The sequence below is a fragment of the Ascaphus truei genome, unplaced genomic scaffold, assembly GCF_040206685.1.
Source record: "Ascaphus truei isolate aAscTru1 unplaced genomic scaffold, aAscTru1.hap1 HAP1_SCAFFOLD_1568, whole genome shotgun sequence".
NCBI classification, from domain to species: Eukaryota; Metazoa; Chordata; class Amphibia; order Anura; family Ascaphidae; genus Ascaphus; species Ascaphus truei.
Genome location: NW_027454458.1, coordinates 37118 through 57250, shown reverse-complemented (window position 1 = coordinate 57250; position 20133 = coordinate 37118). Strand labels below are relative to the sequence as shown.

General features: G+C 56.3%; 1 protein-coding gene across 1 annotated transcript; it reads right to left on the bottom strand.

Moving 5' to 3' along the window:
* Positions 1-9311: 9311 nt before the first annotated feature.
* CASC3 (CASC3 exon junction complex subunit) lies at positions 9312-19431 on the bottom strand. Its single transcript, XM_075581777.1, is given in 11 exon segments — positions 9312-10305; positions 10585-10707; positions 11198-11415; positions 11953-12051; positions 13595-13703; positions 14043-14107; positions 14663-14939; positions 14941-15379; positions 15496-15675; positions 18897-19097; positions 19403-19431. Coding segments are annotated over 11 exon segments (1779 nt in total). The 3' UTR covers positions 9312-10266.
* Between the last annotated feature and the right edge of the window lie 702 nt (positions 19432-20133).

The following is a 20133-nucleotide window of genomic DNA, read 5'->3' as shown; positions in this document are numbered from 1 at the left end:
AGCACAGCACCGATACATTAGCAGCACAGCACCGGTGTATGAGCAGCACCGGTATATGAGCAGCACAGCACAGGTATATGAGCAGCACAGCACCGGTATACGAGCAGCACAGCACCGGTGTATGAGCAGCACAGCACCGGTATACGAGCAGCGCAGCACCGGTATACGAGCAGCGCAGCACAGGTGTATGAGCAGCACAGCACCGGTATACGAGCAGCACAGCACCGGTATACGAGCAGCACAGCACCGGTATACGAGCAGCACAGCACCGGTATACGAGCAGCACAGCACCGGTATACGAGCAGCACAGCACCGGTATACGAGCAGCACAGCACCGGTATACGAGCAGCGCAGCACCGGTATACGAGCAGCGCAGCACCGGTATATGAGCAGCGCAGCACCGGTATACGAGCAGCACAGCACCGGTATACGAGCAGCACAGCACAGGTATACGAGCAGCGCAGCACCGGTATATGAGCAGCGCAGCACCGGTGTATGAGCAGCACAGCACCGGTATACGAGCAGCACAGCACCGGTATACGAGCAGCACAGCACCGGTATACGAGCAGCACAGCACCGGTATACGAGCAGCGCAGCACCGGTATACGAGCAGCACAGCACCGGTATACGAGCAACACAGCACCGGTATACGAGCAACACAGCACCGGTATACGAGCAACACAGCACCGGTATACGAGCAGCACAGCACCGGTATACGAGCAGCGCAGCACCGGTATACGAGCAGCGCAGCACCGGTATACAAGCAGCACAGCACCGGTATACGAGCAGCGCAGCACCGGTGTATGAGCAGCACAGCACCGGTATACGAGCAGCACAGCACCGGTATACGAGCAGCACAGCACCGGTATACGAGCAGCGCAGCACCGGTGTATAAGCAGCACAGCACCGGTATACGAGCAGCACAGCACCGGTATACGAGCAGCACAGCACCGGTATACGAGCAACGCAGCACCGGTATACGAGCAGCACAGCCCTGGCGTTTGGCGCGCAGTGTCCCAGGTAAGAGGTGGGTTAGGGAGACAGACTGCAGAGAGGCGCCAGCACTTCCTCCGACGCCGCGTACAGCCGCCCCGGCGAGCACACTGACCCCCCCCCCCTGCCTACGCGCCCCCCCTCTTCTTTATACACAAGGAATCCTTTCAGGGGCCAACGCCCGCCTAGGATCAAACTCCAGGTAAACAGCCCGCGTGTCGTAATGCCACGCCCGCCCCCCCCCCCCCCCCCCGAGGCAGGACTCAACCTGCGTCCCATCACACAGCGAGAGCGCTCAGCCATGCGACGTCCCCCCCCCCCCCCCCCCCCCCCGAGGCAGGACTCAACCTGCCTGTCACACAGAGAGAGGAACATTCAGCTCAGCGACATCCCGGAGCAGCGTCCCCCCTCCCCTGCATCCCCCCTCCCCTGCATCCCCCCTCCCCTGCATCCCCCTCCCCTGCATCCCGGAGCAGCGTCCCCCCTCCCCTGCATCCCCCCTCCCCGGCATCCCCCTCCCCTGCATCCCCCCTCCCCTGCATCCCCCCTCCCCTGCATCCCGGAGCAGCGTCCCCCCTCCCCTGCATCCCCCCTCCCCGGCATCCCCCTCCCCTGCATCCCGGAGCAGTATCCCCCCTCCCCTGCATCCCCCCTCCCCGGCATCCCCCTCCCCTGCATCCCGGAGCAGCATCCCCCCTCCCGGCATCCCCCTCCCCTGCATCCCCCCTCCCTGCATCCCCCTCCCCTGCATCCCCCTGGCCTGCATCCCCCCTCCCCGGCATCCCGGAGCAGCATCCCCCCTTCCCTGCATCCCCCCTCCTGGCATCCCCCTCCCCTGCATCCCCCCTCCCCTGCAGCCCGGAGCAGTGACCCCCTTCCCCTGCATCCCGGAGCAGCGTCCCCCCCTCCCCGGCATCCCCCTCCCCTGCATCCCGGAGCAGCGTCCCCCCTCCCCGGCATCCCCCTCCCCGGCATCCCCCTCCCCGGCATCCCGGAGCAGCGCCCACCTCCCCTGCATCCCCCCCCCGCGTCCCGCCTCCCCCGAACATGTTCATCTCGCCGCGTTACGCGTCACCTTGCTCTATATGTCGGGATGGAGACTTAGTGGTAGGACGGCCGTCCGTGTACGTGGCGCTTCAGCGCAGGAACACGCGGAGACGCGGTCATATAACACAGAGGGGGGATAAGCGCTTCGGGCATGCGAGTAACAATAGGAAAAGGGGGTCTCTGCCCCGCAGAGCTCACACTCCAAGTCAGGGGGGGCAACTCGTCCTCAAGGGCCGCCAGCAGGTCTTCAGGAAATCCCTGCTTCAGCACAGGTAGCTCTGTCAAAGACTGAGCCACTGATTGAGTCACCTGTGCTGAAGCAGGGACTGATGGAGGCACCGGTGCTGAAGCAGGGACTGATGGAAGCACCGGTGCTGAAGCATTGAATGATGGAGGCACCTGTGCTGAAGCAGGGACTGATGGAGGCACCTGTGCTGAAGCAGGGACTGATGGAGGCACCTGTGCTGAAGCAGGGACTGATGGAGGCACCTGTGCTGAAGCAGGGACTGATTGGACCACCTGTGCTGATCAGGGATATCCTGAAAACCTGACCTGTTTGTGGCCCTTGAGGACGGGGGGGAACACGCCCCGCACATCGTTCTGCCATTAACACAATGAAACAGGCAGGTTGAGACTCGTTACAGCTATACACAACATCCGGAGGGTGGTGCAACTCGTCCTTCCAGTCGCATTCCAGCCCTGTGCTGAACGTAAACGTGCGGCGTGATACAGAGGTGCAGAGTATCAACACGCAAAGCACATGTACAGTGTAAATATACACGCGGAGTAACAATGTGTAAATATACACGCGGAGTAACAGTGTGTAAATATACACGCGGAGTAACAGTGCGTAAATATACACGCGGAGTAACAATGTGTAACTATACACGCGGAGTAACAGTGTGTGTAAATATACATGCTTAGTAACAGTGCGTAACTATACACGCAGAGTAACAATGTGTAACTATACACGCAGAGTAACAATGCGTAAATATACACGCGGAGTAACAATGTGTAACTATACACGCAGAGTAACAATGTGTAAATATACACGCAGAGTAACAATGCGTAAATATACACGCGGAGTAACAATGTGTAACTATACACGCAGAGTAACAATGTGTAACTATACACGTGGAGTAACAATGTGTGTAAATATACACGCGGAGTAACAATGTGTAACTATACACGCAGAGTAACAATGCGTAAATATACACGCGGAGTAACAATGCGTAAATATACACGCGGAGTAACAATGCGTAAATATACACGCGGGGTAACAGTGTGTGTAAATATACACGCGGAGTAACAATGTGTGTAAATATACACGCGGAGTAACAGTGCGTAACTATACACGCAGAGTAACAATGCGTAAATATACACGCGGAGTAACAATGCGTAAATATACACGCGGAGTAACAATGTGTGTAAATATACACGCGGAGTAACAATGTGTAACTATACACGCAGAGTAACAATGCGTAAATATACACGCGGAGTAACAATGTGTGTAACTATACACGCAGAGTAACAATGTGTGTAAATATACACGCGGAGTAACAATGTGTAACTATACACGCAGAGTAACAAAGTGTGTACATTTACACGCGGAGTAACAATGTGTAACTATACACGCAGAGTAACAAAGTGTAAATATACACGCGGAGTAACAAGGCGTAAATATACACGCAGAGTAATAATGCGTAAATATACACGCAGAGTAACAGTGTGTGTAAATATACACGCGGAGTAACAATGTGTAAATATACACGCAGAGTAACAATGCGTAAATATACACGCAGAGTAACAGTGTGTGTAAATATACACGCAGAGTAACAATGTGTAAATATACACGCGGAGTAACAATGTGTAAATATACACGCGGAGTAACAATGTGTAAATATACACGCGGAGTAACAATGTGTAAATATACACGCGGAGTAAAAATGTGTAAATATACACGCGGAGTAACAATGTGTAAATATACACGCGGAGTAACAATGTGTAAATATACACGCGGAGTAACAGTGCGTAAATATACACGCGGAGTAAATAGTGTGTGTAAATATACACGCGGAGTAACAATGCGTAAATATGCCCGCGGAGTAACAATGGGTAAATATACACGCGGAGTAACAGTGTGTAAATATACACGCGGAGTAACCCCAGGGATATTGCATTATAATGTATAAATATACATGGGGAACGTGTCAATAAGGATATTGTAATGTGTATAGTGCACTGCTAGACACAAGAGACACACAAGAGTGAGAAAGACACACATACAGAGACACACACAGAGACACACACACAGAAACACATACACGAGAAAGACACACATACAGAGAGACACACACGAGAGAGACACACAGACACACAGACAAAGAGACACAGACACACACACAAGAGACAGACACACAGACACACACACACACACACAAGAGTGACACACACACGAGACAAAGACACATAGAGAGAGAGACACACACACAGACAAGAGTGACACACACACAGACACACACAAACACAGAGACACACACAGACAAGAGAGACACACAGACACACACAGACAAGAGAGACACACACACACAGAGACACACACAGACAAGAGAGACACACACACACAAACACAGAGACACACACAGACAAGAGAGACACACACAGACAAGAGAGACACACACACACAAACACAGAGACACACACAGACAAGAGAGACACACACACACAGACACACACAGACAAGAGAGACACAGATACACACAGACAAGAGAGAGACACACACACAGAGACACACACAGACAAGAGAGAGACACACACACAGACGAGAGACACACACAGACACACACACAGACGAGAGACACACACAGACACACACACACAGACGAGACACACACAGACACACACAGACGAGTTTTGCGGGGGACAGAGATAAGAAGGCGTTTGACCCTCAGCCCGGGATGATTTACATCTAATATGCAGTAAAAACACCACAACTAAAAAAATCGGATTTATACAGAATAACCCGCCCCGCCCCCCCGCCCCCCCGCCCCCCCGCCCCCGCCCCCATTACTTCCCTACGGGGTTTCCTAAACCCTAAATAAAAGGGCAGCTGGGGGATCACGCCCCCGCCCGTGTATAACCCGCGTGTCACCGCAGCGCAGAACCGGCCCGGCGGGTTTCACGCGGAGAACGATGCTCCCCGTGGCACCGCAGCACTAGGAAACTATTTACTGTTAATTAGTATTATTACGGGGCGGGTTTCACGCTGCGAGCGCACGCGGCCGCCCCCCCCCCACCCCCACCCCCCTCCTCAAGCACGTGGTTTTCTTGAAATCAAATGTAAAGGTGCCAAAAGCAAAGATTTGGCAGGCTGCTGTGTCCGAACGGCAAGTTGCATTTCTCTGACCGACACTCGCCCGTTCAATCCGGGGGGGGTGGGGGGGGGTTTCTGTATCTTCAGTCTACCCCGTCCTTATCACAGAGCCAACAAAGAGTGGGACAGGGGGGCGCTCTGCCTGGGTAAGCTCTTGTTGATCATACAGACTAAAATCAGACGAAATCAGTCCGCCTCCCCAGTCTCCCCTCTCAGTGCTTACACATTCACTTTAAATAAGCGTGTAATACCTATAGCTGTCATAACCTTAACCCCGTCACTGCCATTAGTACACTTTGCCCCTAGGAGGGACTGACCCCTTAACCCTGTCACTGCCATTAGTACACTTTGCCCCTAGGAGGGACTGACCCCTTAACTGTGTCACTGCCATTAGTACACTTTGCCCCTAGGAGGGACTGACACCTTAACCATGTCACTGCCATTAGTACACTTTGCCCCTAGGAGGGACTGACCCCTTAACCCTGTCACTGCCATTAGTACACTTTGCCCCTAGGAGGGACTGACACCTTAACCATGTCACTGCCATTAGTACACTTTGCCCCTAGGAGGGACTGACCCCTTAACCCTGTCACTGCCATTAGTACACTTTGCCCCTAGGAGGGACTGACCCCTTAACCCTGTCACTGCCATTAGTACACTTTGCCCCTAGGAGGGACTGACACCTTAACCGTGTCACTGCCATTAGTACACTTTGCCCCTAGGAGGGACTGACCCCTTAACCGTGTCACTGCCATTAGTACACTTTGCCCCTAGGAGGGACTGACCCCTTAACCATGTCACTGCCATTAGTACACTTTGCCCCTAGGAGGGGCTGACCCCTTAACCATGTCACTGCCATTAGTACACTTTGCCCATAGGAGAGACTGACCCCTTAACCCTGTCACTGCCATTAGTACACTTTGCACCTAGGAGGGACTGACCCCTTAACCGTGTCACTGCCATTAGTACACTTTGCCCCTAGGAGGGACTGACCCCTTAACCGTGTCACTGCCATTAGTACACTTTGCCCCTAGGAGAGACTGACCCCTTAACCGTGTCACTGCCATTAGTACACTTTGCCCCTAGGAGAGACTGACCCCTTAACCATGTCACTGCCATTAGTACACTTTGCCCCTAGGAGGGACTGACCCCTTAACCATGTCACTGCCATTAGTACACTTTGCCCCTAGGAGGGACTGACCCCTTAACCATGTCACTGCCATTAGTACACTTTGCCCCTAGGAGAGACTGACCCCTTAACCATGTCACTGCCATTAGTACACTTTGCCCCTAGGAGGGACTGACCCCTTAACCATGTCACCGCCATTAGTACACTTTGCCCCTAGGAGGGACTGACCCCTTAACCCTGTCACTGCCATTAGTACACTTTGCCCATAGGAGAGACTGACCCCTTAACCCTGTCACTGCCATTAGTACACTTTGCACCTAGGAGGGACTGACCCCTTAACCGTGTCACTGCCATTAGTACACTTTGCCCCTAGGAGGGACTGACCCCTTAACCGTGTCACTGCCATTAGTACACTTTGCCCCTAGGAGAGACTGACCCCTTAACCGTGTCACTGCCATTAGTACACTTTGCCCCTAGGAGAGACTGACCCCTTAACCATGTCACTGCCATTAGTACACTTTGCCCCTAGGAGGGACTGACCCCTTAACCATGTCACTGCCATTAGTACACTTTGCCCCTAGGAGGGACTGACCCCTTAACCGTGTCACTGCCATTAGTACACTTTGCTCCTAGGAGAGACTGACCCCTTAACCGTGTCACTGCCATTAGTACACTTTGCCCCTAGGAGAGACTGACCCCTTAACCATGTCACTGCCATTAGTACACTTTGCCCCTAGGAGGGACTGACCCCTTAACCGTGTCACTGCCATTAGTACACTTTGCCCCTAGGAGAGACTGACCCCTTAACCCTGTCACTAGTACACTTTGCCCCTAGAAGGGACTGACCCCTTAACCCTGTCACTGCCATTATTACACTTTGCCCCTAGGAGGGACTGACCCCTTAACCATGTCACTGCCATTAGTACACTTTGCCCCTAGGAGGGACTGACCCCTTAACCGTGTCACTGCCATTAGTACACTTTGCCCCTAGGAGGGACTGACCCCTTAACCGTGTCACTGCCATTAGTACACTTTGCTCCTAGGAGAGACTGACCCCTTAACCGTGTCACTGCCATTAGTACACTTTGCCCCTAGGAGAGACTGACCCCTTAACCATGTCACTGCCATTAGTACACTTTGCCCCTAGGAGGGACTGACCCCTTAACCGTGTCACTGCCATTAGTACACTTTGCCCCTAGGAGAGACTGACCCCTTAACCCTGTCACTAGTACACTTTGCCCCTAGAAGGGACTGACCCCTTAACCCTGTCACTGCCATTAGTACACTTTGCCCCTAGGAGGGACTGACCCCTTAACCCTGTCACTGCCATTAGTACACTTTGCCCCTAGGAGGGACTGACCCCTTAACCCTGTCACTGCCATTAGTACACTTTGCCCCCAGGGGCAGAGTGAGACGCTTAAATATACCACTGTCACTTTCTACAAAGAGCCCTGGCTCCCTCTGGTGGACACGTATGGTATTGTACAAGCTGCATTGAAGCGCTTTGGCTTGCGTCAGACAATTCCCGTGTAAAAGCCGGTCTGTCAAAGGGGGAAACGCACAAAGGATCAAAGTGAATTCCCAGCACTGAGGAACTCGGAGCGGAAAATCTTCGTCGCTTACATATACACCAGGGCGTTGCGGAGACGCGTCGTACAATGTATAGGCGGCGTTGGTAGACGCCAATGATAAATAAAACGATTAAAATAGGGTGGACCAGTCGAACCCGGCGTGTAAATCGCATTCAGGAGGGTTACTGACCCCCTCCAACATCGTCTTTAAAGCAGGTAACAGTTGTTCCTGGTTTTTCATTCGTTTTCACCATGTAGGCCACAAAAGCCTGCAGTAGAGTGTCCACACCGCAAGCTCTGCTGCATGGTCTCACTCCGCTTCCCCAGGAACCAGAGTCGCCGGCAACGCGCCCTCTGCTTCTCTAATAAGGCTGCTCGAGCCAACGGATAATCAGTAAGCGGCTGCCATTTTGTATTCCCATGCTGGGCACTGGTTTAAACGATTAGGGTGAAAAAAAATATATCTAATTGTACGCTCAAAAATTATAATGTGTTCAACCCAAAACGCTCCCAGAAAGGGTGGTCACAGCCGACACAATATATAGGTGTATATATAAGAAACAGTTACAGGAAAACAAACATACAACAAAGTCCATTGGGTTGGTCTGGTTCTGCCACATGGGGAAAAACGCTCCGAATCCCTTCAGCACATCAACCTACGCATTTCGCTTCGGTAGGGAAAACCACCAATACGAATAGCAAGAATATAGCTTGAAGATATATAAAAATAATATAATATAGTATGTATATATGTATATATGTGTGTATCCCTTTGGAGACCAAAACATCGGGCCCCTGATGAAGCTACGACAAGCGAAACGCGTGGGCGGTAATGAGGGGGGGGCGTGCTCCGAGCAACAGTGGTGACGTCAGTCGGACGTGATGCGGAGACGGCGAGCGGTGTACACGCAGTCGGTATCCCCCGCCCGCCGGGAGAGAGACTGCCCGGCCTACTCATTTACATCTGCACTGCGCTTCTCGATGCGTCCGATTGTCACTTATTTGTAAGAATAACGCAATCGGGCGCTATTGCTTTTTAACGTGTCCTACACTAAAATCTGGTAGCGCTTGGCCCCCCCCACCCCCCCCCCCGTTTTCCTTTAGCAGATTGCGAGCTCTCCAGAACAGTGCGGCCCGACGCGTTTCTTGCTACAAGCGCTTCCTTTCCGGGGCCTCGCACAGAAAAGGGACAGAGGGGCATTTTTTCTCGCATTTATTAACTCATATCTCAGCTGTTCACAAAAATACAGATATTTAATTTTTTTTTTTTTTGGAAAGAAACACTTCTAAAAAAAAAAAAAAAACAATAAAAATACACAGAACAAAAAAAACCAATAAAATAAAAATACACAGAACAAAAAAAACAATAAAATAAAAATACACAGAACAAAAAAAAAAATAAAATAAAAATACACAGAACAAAAAAAACAATAAAATAAAAATACACAGAACAAAAAATACAATAAAATAAAAAAAAACAATAAAAATACACAGAACAAAAAAAACAATAAAATAAAAACATCACAGTGTCTATAGGTCCAGAAAGGTGAAGGACAAGACGAACACTTAACCAGTCTGTCGGCAGCCGGCTTAACACTTGTGGGCACGAGCAGTCCGCTCCGGCGCCGGCCGAAGGGGGTAGGACGCGAGCTACCCCGCGCCCTCCGCAGCCATAGCCCGACCCCTCTATCGCCCGTGGCGTCACGGCACAACCAAAAAAACGCAACAGCCACGCGTCCGACCCCCTTCGCCTTTCCCGGTAACGCACCTCGCCACGGATTTCTTACGCTTTAACCATTTTATTTGTGGTAGTGTTATCTCGCTCTATACACATTTTTTTTGGAAACTTATGGTTTTTTTTTGTTGTTGTTTGTTTTTGTTTTTTTTATATATATATAAGAAACCAAGAATCAACTCGTTAAACTCCGGGCGCTGAAAGGGAGGAAACGGTTCCAGCGCCGACGCAAAAATAAAAGAATCTGAATATTGGTCTTTCCGGCAATCGGTCTGCAGGGGGGGGGGGTAGGGGGGGCGCCAGACGCGTGTGGGTTTGTAGCGGGCAGCAGGCTTGCAAGTGAAGGGCGAGTTGGGGGGTCTCTGACACGTTCTAGGTTGGGGAGAACCGGGTGGGTCGGTCCTCGGGTCGGTCCGTTTTACACGCTGCTGTCTTTCGCCTTCATGTATCTGTTTTCCTGGGGAGGGGCCAGAAAGAAACAAAGAGGGGGGAGGGGGGGTTAATTTCAGCTCCGGGGACCCCTGCTTCAAACCCATTCAACACCCCCCCTCCCCCTCCCCCCCAACCAGCATGGCCGCTTCAGCATAGCGCCGTTCAGCACCCTCAAAGTCGCTAGCGTGCAGACCGCCAGTCGCTCGCGCGCGGGTCCTCATTCAGGACGCGCAGTGCTACGACGTGTCGGGATTTCCCCGCGCGACGCCCTCCTCCCCCCCGCGCGCCGCGCGCGCACTCTTACCTCTGGCGGCGGCGGCTTCACGGTGACCGGCTGGGAGGTGCGGCGGGGGGGCGACGGTTTAGGCAGCGCCTGTTGCTGCACGGGGTTGTAATAGGTGACCCCGCCGTACACCTGCGACTGCGCCTGGCGACAAACACACGGGGGGACGGGGCGTCAGCGCGGGGCACGTAACCGCGCGCCCGCTAGAGGGGGGGGGGGGGGCCTGCAACGCGGCGCTCTGCTTCGTGGGGGGGTTTCCGGCCTCTTCGGCAACTAAAGGTGTTAACGAAACGCGCTTGACCACCTTTTGCAGGTATTATATCTTCCCGGGGGGCTCATTAAAGATGGCCGCCACCGATTTTTCCAATAGCAGCTCAATAACTCAAGTGACGACAGATAAGGACCCCGTGCGACCCCCTTCTCCGGTGTACAGCAACACCTCACACCCCATCTGATCCTTGGGGCTGTTATATTTAGGATTTCGCCTCCTGCCTATCCCCAGCCGGAGTGTGATCTGAATTGGCCCCGACCCCCCCACTGCCGGGATGCTGCTCCTTGAATCCACTACCCTTTCGGTGATGCTCGTCCTCACATGTCCCCAAAACCGGAGTCGGGCATCGACCCCCTCCCTTACCTGTGCGTTGGGGTACAGGTGCGCAGGGGGCGGAGGAGGCAGGCCTGCGGGGGCGTACGGGTAGCTGGGGCTCCCGAAATTCATGACGGCGGGGGGAGCTGTGAAGTAGGGCGGGGGCAGGAGCTGCTGGGGCGGGGGCTGCCCGGGCGACAGGGAGACGGGAGCGGGGTATAAGTTAGGGGCGGGCATGGGTGCCGGCGACTGGTGCGGGTGCAGGCCTGGAACAAAAAAAAAGGAGATAACGCAGACATAGAGTGACCCGAGCGGACGCGCCAACCGCGCCGTTCCCACGCGCTAACCGCGCCCCGGCAGCGTTTCTACTCGCTGACCCGCCACCGCTCGCCAACAGCGCTGGCAGCCACCTGAGCTGAAGCTGGGACTGGTTGAGCCACCTGTGCTGAAGCAGGGACCGCCAGCCCCTTGTTTACAGAGGTGAGAAGCGGGGGGTTCGGGCGTGTGTCCGGCGCCGGAAGGCATCGCGTGTATTACCCTGCTGTGTCCCGCACGGACGCACACTACGTGGAATACAGAGTACTGCCAAGTATCTAGCTTGCTGCCCTATTGTTATACGGGGGGGTACAGGGGACCCCCCGGCCCCCCCATGTTGGCGTGTCTGTACAGAATATTTCCACGGATGGAAGGCGCACGGCTCGCCAGCTGTCCCCTGCGTCAGAGTGGGGCGGCGCCTGCTCCCTGTCTCCCCCCTGTGCCTGTCGGGGGGGGGGGGGGGTTGTATTAGGGGTACGCGCGGGTACCTGGGTGGGAGAGGTGCATTTCTGGCTGAACGATCATCCCCTGGGGAGGCAGAGGCGACGGGTTATCCCCCTGTGTGTATATTGGTCCCTGGAATTGTACTGCAAGGTGGGGGGAGAGAGGAGTGGAGAGTGGAGGGGGAGAGAGGAGGGGAGAGTGGAGGGGGAGAGAGGAGGGGAGAGAGGAGGGGAGAGAGGAGAGGGAGAGAGGAGGGGAGAGAGGTGGGGAGAGGAGGGGGAGAGAGATATAAAAGGAGGGAAATTCTCTGAACAGTTATAAATACATGACCATCGCCACTTACTTCATATTACCCCATATACCCCTCCCTATAACTCCTCCTATTACCCCATATAACCGCTCCCTATAACTCCTCCTATTACCTCATATACCCCTCCCTATAACTCCTCCTATTACCCCATATACCCCCTCCCTATAACTCCTCCTATTACCCCATATACTCCCTCCCTATAGCTCCTCCTATTACCCCATATACCCACCTCCCTATAGCTCCTCCTATTACCCCATATAACCGCTCCCTATAACTCCTCCTATTACCCCATATAACCGCTCCCTATAACTCCTCCTATTACCCCATATATTTCCCCTCCCTATAACTCCTATTACCCCATATACCCCCTCCCTATAACTCCCCCTATTACCCCATATACCCCCTCCCTATAACTCCCCCTATTACCCCATATACCCCCTCCCTATAACTCCTCCTATTACCCCATATACCCCCTCCCTATAACTCCTATTACCCCATCCTATAACTCTTCCTATTACCCCATATAACCCCTCCTATAACCCCATATAACCCCTCCTATTAGCCCATATAACCCTCCCTATAACTCCTCCTATTACCCCATATACCCGCTCCCTATAACTCCCCCTATTACCCCATATACCCGCTCCCTATAACTCCCCCTATTACCCGCTCCCTATAACTCCCCCTTTTACCCCATATACCCCCTCCCTATAACTCCTCCTATTACCCCATATACCCCCTCCCTATAACTCCCCTATTACCCCATATACCCCCTCCCTATAACCCCATATACCCGCTCCCTATAACTCCTCCTATTACCCCATATACCCCCTCCCTATAACTCCCCCTATTACCCCATATAACCGCTCCCTATAACTCCCCCTATTACCCCATATACCCCCTCCCTATAACTCCTCCTATTACCCCATATACCCCCTCCCTATAACTCCCCCTATTACCCCATATACCCGCTCCCTATAACTCCTCCTATTACCCCATATACCCCTCCCTATAACTCCTCCTATTACCCCATATACCCCCTCCCTATAACTCCTCCTATTACCCCATATACCCCTCCCTATAACTCCCCCTATTACCCCATATACCCCTCCCTATAACTCCTCCTATTACCCCATATACCCCCTCCCTATTACTCCCCCTATTACCCCATATAACTCCCCCTATTACCCCATATAACCCCTCCCTATAACCCCTCCTAATACCCCATATAACCCCCCCCCTATTACCCCATATACCCCTTCCCGATGACCCCCCTGAATCCCTGCCACTGTTCTCCCCACGCGTGTCCCTGGCGGCTGCTGCTGCTGCGACCCTCGCGTGCTGTACAAGTCGGGCGTGGCCAGTCCTGCACTCACGTGGATCGTAGTAATGTCCTTCCATGATGCTGATGTGCATGGGCGGCGGCTCCAGGACGGGCCTCTGGCGCTGGGACGAGTACCTCTTCACCCGCCCGCTCGGCACCCCCTGCGAGGGGACAGAGAGCATGTGAAAAGCGGAGAGAGGAAAGGGGGGGGAGGGGCACAAGGGAACCCCATATACACCCCCCCCCATATTCAAAAATCAACTATGTGCATCGCATCCGTCTCCCCCTAAACCCCACGGCTTCCCTGACCCCGTCCCTCCGCCCACTACAAGGCGATCCGTGGTGCCGCATAATCCCAGAGGCAGCTCACGCCTAGAGCGAAACGCGTCGGATTTGTCCCGACTGGATCCCTCCGGCGTACAAGAAACACCCTCCCCCCCCCATTGGGAAAACCCAGTGCGCGTGTCCCGCCCCCCCGCCACCCCCCACCCCAAACTCACCATACCCTCCATGCGGCTGAACTGTGGGGGGGGTCCTGCCACCATGTGCATGTGGTTGGGGATACCTGCGACGGAGACAGGAGCGTTACAGCACCGCAAGGGGTTAACTTGTCACACACGCGCCACTGCAGGACTCGGGGGGTTAAACTTCACCCCTACACATTTTCAGAGTGGGGGGGGGGGGGGGGGAGGGGCCAACGCAAGCCTTCAAGGGCCAACAACAATGTGACCAGGATACCCCTGCTTCAGCACAGGTGGCTCAGCCTTCGACCTGTGGGTGGCCCTTGAAGACTGGGGCTGGCGGTCTCCGCCCGTCCTAGAGGTTTATGACCACCATCGATGTCTCATCCCAATCCCCCTTCCCTAACTGGGCCTCTGACATTAGGGGGGGGACCTCAAAGTGGGCGCGCTGTTGGATTACCTCCGGCTGCTCCCATTATTGCGCCGGCAAAGACCCCCCCCCCTCCCTCGTCTGTCTCTTTAACAAGGACAGGGCGGGCTGGACACCTCGACAAGCGCACAACACAAGCGCCCAAAAACCATCGCATTTCCTTGGGGGGGGAGGGGGGGGGTCGCCCAACGAGGGGGGGGGGGGTTTGTCGACCAACCGTTTTCTTTACCCGTGGCCACGGCAGGGTTACGGGCCCGGTTCTCTGGGTCCTTACCCTGCGGCGGCGGGATGTAGGCAGGCTGCCCGGGGCGCCAGCCCGGCTCCGACACGCTGACCTGCGACATCTCCTGTTCTAACCGGGACAGCTCGCCGCCCGCCGCCGGCGGTGGCTCCTCCCAGCCGTCCGATTTCCCGGCCTGGGACGGAGGGGAGAGCTCCGGGGCCTGAGCCGGGGGGGCGGGGGGAGGAGGAGGCGGCGGCGGCAGCTCCGGGAAAGCCGCGTCGTCCGAGCCCTTTCCCCGCCTCCCCTCCTTTGAGCCGGCTCCTCCGGGCTCGGGAGTAGGACTTCCTCTCCACCGGCCGGTCCGGGGGAGGGGGCGCCGGCTCGGGCACCGGCGCCCCCTCCGTCTTGTTCGGCAGCTCGGGCGAGTTCTCCCGCTGCGGGACGTGCTCGGCGCTCCGCGTTCGGTACCCCCCGTACTCCTGCCTGCGCTCGGAGGTGGGGTGATGGGCCTCGTCCTCCTGAGGTCGGTAGCCCGGTCGGTTTTCTCGGTATCCGCCCGGGCGGGGGTAGCTCCTGGAGGGCGCAGCCCCCCCGGACCCGGAGTTGCTGCGGTTGCTGTAGGGGCGAGGCGGGGGGCCCGAGTCGGGGTCCTGGTATCTCACGGGGGGCCGGCTGGACTTCTCGTCTGGCCAGTTCTCCTCTCGTCTGGAAGGGCTGCTGAACCTAGAGCGAGAGAGCAGAGCACTTGGTACCACTGGTTGGGCCTACAGAGGGGTTAATAACCCAGCCCTTGCTTCAGGGTGACCCCGGTAAGAGCAGAAGATCCCCCCCCCCCTCACCTGGGCTTGCGCGGCTGACGTTGCCGGATCTCCTCTGGGTTCTTGCACGAGCGGATGTCGTAACCGTACAGGGCGATCAGCTCCTCCCGGGACTTGGGAGCTTGCTCGTCCTCCCGGAACCGGTCATGGACCCAGCAGCCCTCGTCCTTCCAGAGCTTGCGCTGGTGGCGAGCCTTGGGTCTGAGGAGAAGATGGACAGGACAGAAAAAAAGGCTCAATGAGTAGATAGAGAAGAATAGATCCACTGCTGGATGAAGCCTCCAGGTCCTGCAGTTACAGCCTCTCTTCTCCATGTCGCTCCCACACATTCCCTCATCCCATCCTCTCCAGCCCGTGTCTCCCCACTGCTGGATGAAGCCTCCCCAGTGATCCCCCAGGTCCTGCGGTTACAGCCTCTCTTCTCCACGTCGCTCCCACACATTCTCTCATCCCATCCTCTCCAGCCCGTGTCTCCCCACTGCTGGATGAAGCCTCCCCAGTGATCTCCCAGGTCCTGCGGTTACAGCCTCTCCACGTCGCTCCCACACATTCCCTCATCCCATCCTCTCCAGCCCTTGTCTCCCCACTGCTGGATGAAGTCTCCCCAGTGATCTCCCAGGTCCTGCGGTTACAGCCTCTCTTCTCCACGTCGCTCCCACACATTCCCTCATCCCATCCTCTCCAGCCCGTGTCTCCCCACTGCTGGATGAAGCCTCCCCAGTGATCTCCCAGGTCCTGCGGTTACAGCCTCTCCACGTCGCTCCCACACATTCCCTCATCCCATCCTCTCCAGCCCGTGTCTCCCCACTGCTGGATGAAGTCTCCCCAGTGATCTCCCAGGTCCTGCGGTTACAGCCTCTCTTCTCCACGTCGCTCCCACACATTCCCTCATCCCATCCTCTCCAGCCCGTGTCTCGCCACTGCTGGATGAAGCCTCCCCAGTGATCTCCCAGGTCCTGCGGTTACAGCCTCTCTTCTCCATGTCGCTCCCACACATTCCCTCATCCCGTCCTCTCCAGCCCGTGTCTCCCCACTGCTGGATGAAGCCTCCCCAGTGATCTCCCAGGTCCTGCGGTTACAGCCTCTCTTCTCCACGTCGCTCCCACACATTCCCTCATCCCATCCTCTCCAGCCCGTGTCTCCCCACTGCTGGATGAAGTCTCCCCAGTGATCTCCCAGGTCCTGCGGTTACAGCCTCTCTTCTCCACGTCGCTCCCACACATTCCCTCATCCCATCCTCTCCAGCCCGTGTCTCCCCACTGCTGGATGAAGTCTCCCCAGTGATCTCCCAGGTCCTGCGGTTACAGCCTCTCTTCTCCATGTCGCTCCCACACATTCCCTCATCCCGTCCTCTCCAGCCCGTGTCTCCCCACTGCTGGATGAAGCCTCCCCAGTGATCTCCCAGGTCCTGCGGTTACAGCCTCTCTTCTCCACGTCGCTCCCACACATTCCCTCATCCCATCCTCCCCAGCCCGTGTCTCCCCACTGCTGGATGAAGCCTCCCCAGTGATCTCCCAGGTCCTGCGGTTACAGCCTCTCTTCTCCACGTCGCTCCCACACATTCCCTCATCCCATCCTCTCCAGCCCGTGTCTCCCCACTGCTGGATGAAGTCTCCCTAGTGATCTCCCAGGTCCTGCGGTTACAGCCTCTCTTCTCCACGTCGCTCCCACACATTCCCTCATCCCATCCTCTCCAGCCCGTGTCTCCCCACTGCTGGATGAAGCCTCCCCAGTGATCTCCCAGGTCCTGCGGTTACAGCCTCTCTTCTCCACGTCGCTCCCACACATTCCCTCATCCCATCCTCTCCAGCCCGTGTCTCCCCACTGCTGGATGAAGCCTCCCCAGTGATCTCCCAGGTCCTGCGGTTACAGCCTCTCTTCTCCATGTCGCTCCCACACATTCCCTCATCCCATCCTCCCCAGCCCGTGTCTCCCCACTGCTGGATGAAGCCTCCCCAGTGATCCCCCAGGTCCTGCGGTTACAGCCTCTCTTCTCCACGTCGCTCCCACACATTCCCTCATCCCTTCCTCTCCAGCCTGTGTCTCCCCACTGCTGGATGCAGACTCCCCAGTGATCCCCCAGGTCCTGCGGTTACAGCCTCTCTTCTCCACGTCGCTCCCACACATTCCCTCATCCCATCCTCCCCAGCCCGTGTCTCCCCACTGCTGGATGAAGCCCCCCAGTGATCTCCCAGGTCCTGAGGTTACAGCCGCTCTTCTCCACGTCGCTCCCACACATTCCCTCATCCCATCCTCTCCAGCCTGTGTCTCCCCACTGCTGGATGAAGCCTCCCCAGTGATCTCCCAGGTCCTGAGGTTACAGCCTCTCTTCTCCACGTCGCTCCCACACATTCCCTCATCCCATCCTCTCCAGCCCGTGTCTCCCCACTGCTGGATGAAGCCTCCCCAGTGATCTCCCAGGTCCTGCGGTTACAGCCTCTCTTCTCCACGTCACTCCACCATTCCCTCATCCCATCCTCCCCAGCCCGTGTCTCCCCACTGCTGGATGCAGACTCCCCAGTGATCCCCCAGGTCCTGCGGTTACAGCCTCTCTTCTCCACGTCGCTCCCACACACTCCCTCATCCCATCCTCCCCAGCCCGTGTCTCCCCACTGCTGGATGAAGCCTCCCCAGTGATCCCCCAGGTCCTGCGGTTACAGCCTCTCTTCTCCACGTCGCTCCCACACATTCCCTCATCCCATCCTCCCCAGCCCGTGTCTCCCCACTGCTGGATGAAGCCTCCCCAGTGATCCCCCAGGTCCTGCGGTTACAGCCTCTCTTCTCCACGTCACTCCACCATTCCCTCATCCCATCCTCCCCAGCCCGTGTCTCCCCACTGCTGGATGCAGACTCCCCAGTGATCCCCCAGGTCCTGCGGTTACAGCCTCTCTTCTCCACGTCGCTCCCACACACTCCCTCATCCCATCCTCCCCAGCCCGTGTCTCCCCACTGCTGGATGAAGCCTCCCCAGTGATCCCCCAGGTCCTGCGGTTACAGCCTCTCTTCTCCACGTCGCTCCCACACATTCCCTCATCCCATCCTCCCCAGCCCGTGTCTCCCCACTGCTGGATGAAGCCTCCCCAGTGATCCCCCAGGTCCTGCGGTTACAGCCTCTCTTCTCCAAGCCGATCCAACATTTTCCGTTTCATCATCAACCACTGCATACCATGGCAACCTCTGACAAATTAGGCGTGAACGGCAGCAGCCATTTTAATCTCCCACGGAGGCACCGCTCTAAACCACGGATATCTCCAGAAATAAATATATAAAAATATATATATATATATATAAAAATAAAATAAATATAAGCTGCATTGCTACATACAGCAAGAGGACTTTGCAATGGCCCAGAGAAAGGAGACCCGTGTTTATTTCCCGGTTGCTGCCGCTTCTACCCCGGGAGCGCGCCCCGCCGGCCTCACCTTACTTCGTCGTGGATCTGCCCGCGCAGGTCGTGCTCGAAGAACATCCCCTTGCGGGGGATGTACGCCGGGTTCTTCCGGTCCTCGTCGTCGTCCAGCTGCTTCTGGGACTTCTTCACCACCCTGTCCTCGTCCGGCTCCGTGCTCTCCTGAGGGGGGGGGGGGGGGGGCGCGGGCGCGGGGGAGGGGGAGAGAAACGGACTTCAGAGACCGACGTGCGACGTGCGGATCTATGTATCGTACGCCACGGTCACGGCGGGATGTGACTAGGTCGGGGGGGACGGGGGGGGGGGTCTTCAACAGCTCCCCCCAAAGGGGCTAGGGCAGCAAACGTGTAGGAGAAGGAAGGCCCGAGCACATTGTAATGCAAATTTTAGATGCATTTAAAGACTGGTAAAGGACTATATGTCAACACTTTGCTGCCGGCGTTTATTACACTGGCGCCGTTTATATTTACATCACCCCGACTGTCAGTGCGAGAAACTGCGCGCAGCTGCCGGAGCCACTAGTAAGAAATGAGGATCAGAGCGTCCATGGGCAGCCCCAAGGCCCCTTCCATGAGCCACCCCAAGGCCCCTTCCATGAGCCACCCCAAGGCCCCTTCCATGAGCCACCCCAAGGCCCCTTCCATGAGCCACCCCAAGGCCCCTTCCATGAGCCACCCCAAGGCCCCTTCCATGAGCCACCCCAAGGCCCCTTCCATGAGCCACCCCAAGGCCCCTTCCATGAGCCACCCCAAGGCCCCTTCCATGAGCCACCCCAAGGCCCCTTCCATGAGCCACCCCAAGGCCCTTCCATGAGCCACCCCAAGGCCCCTTCCATGAGCCAACCCAAGGCCCCTTCCATGAGCCACCCCAAAGCCCCTTCCATGAGCCACCCCAAGGCCCTTCCATGGGCCACCCCAAGGCCCTTCCATGAGCCACCCCAAGGCCCTTCCATGAGCCACCCCAAGGCCCTTCCATGAGCCACCCCAAGGCCCTTCCATGAGCCACCCCAAGGCCCTTCCATGAGCCACCCCAAGGCCCTTCCATGAGCCACCCCAAGGCTCTTCCATGAGCCACCCCAAGGCCCCTCCATGGGCCACCCCAAGGCCCCTCCATGGGTCACCCCAAGGCCCCTCCATGGGCCACCCCAAGGTCCCTCCATGGGCCACCCCAAGACCCCTCCATGGGCCACCCCAAGGCCCCTCCATGGGTCACCCCAAAGCCCCTTCCATGAGCCACCCCAAGGCCCTTCC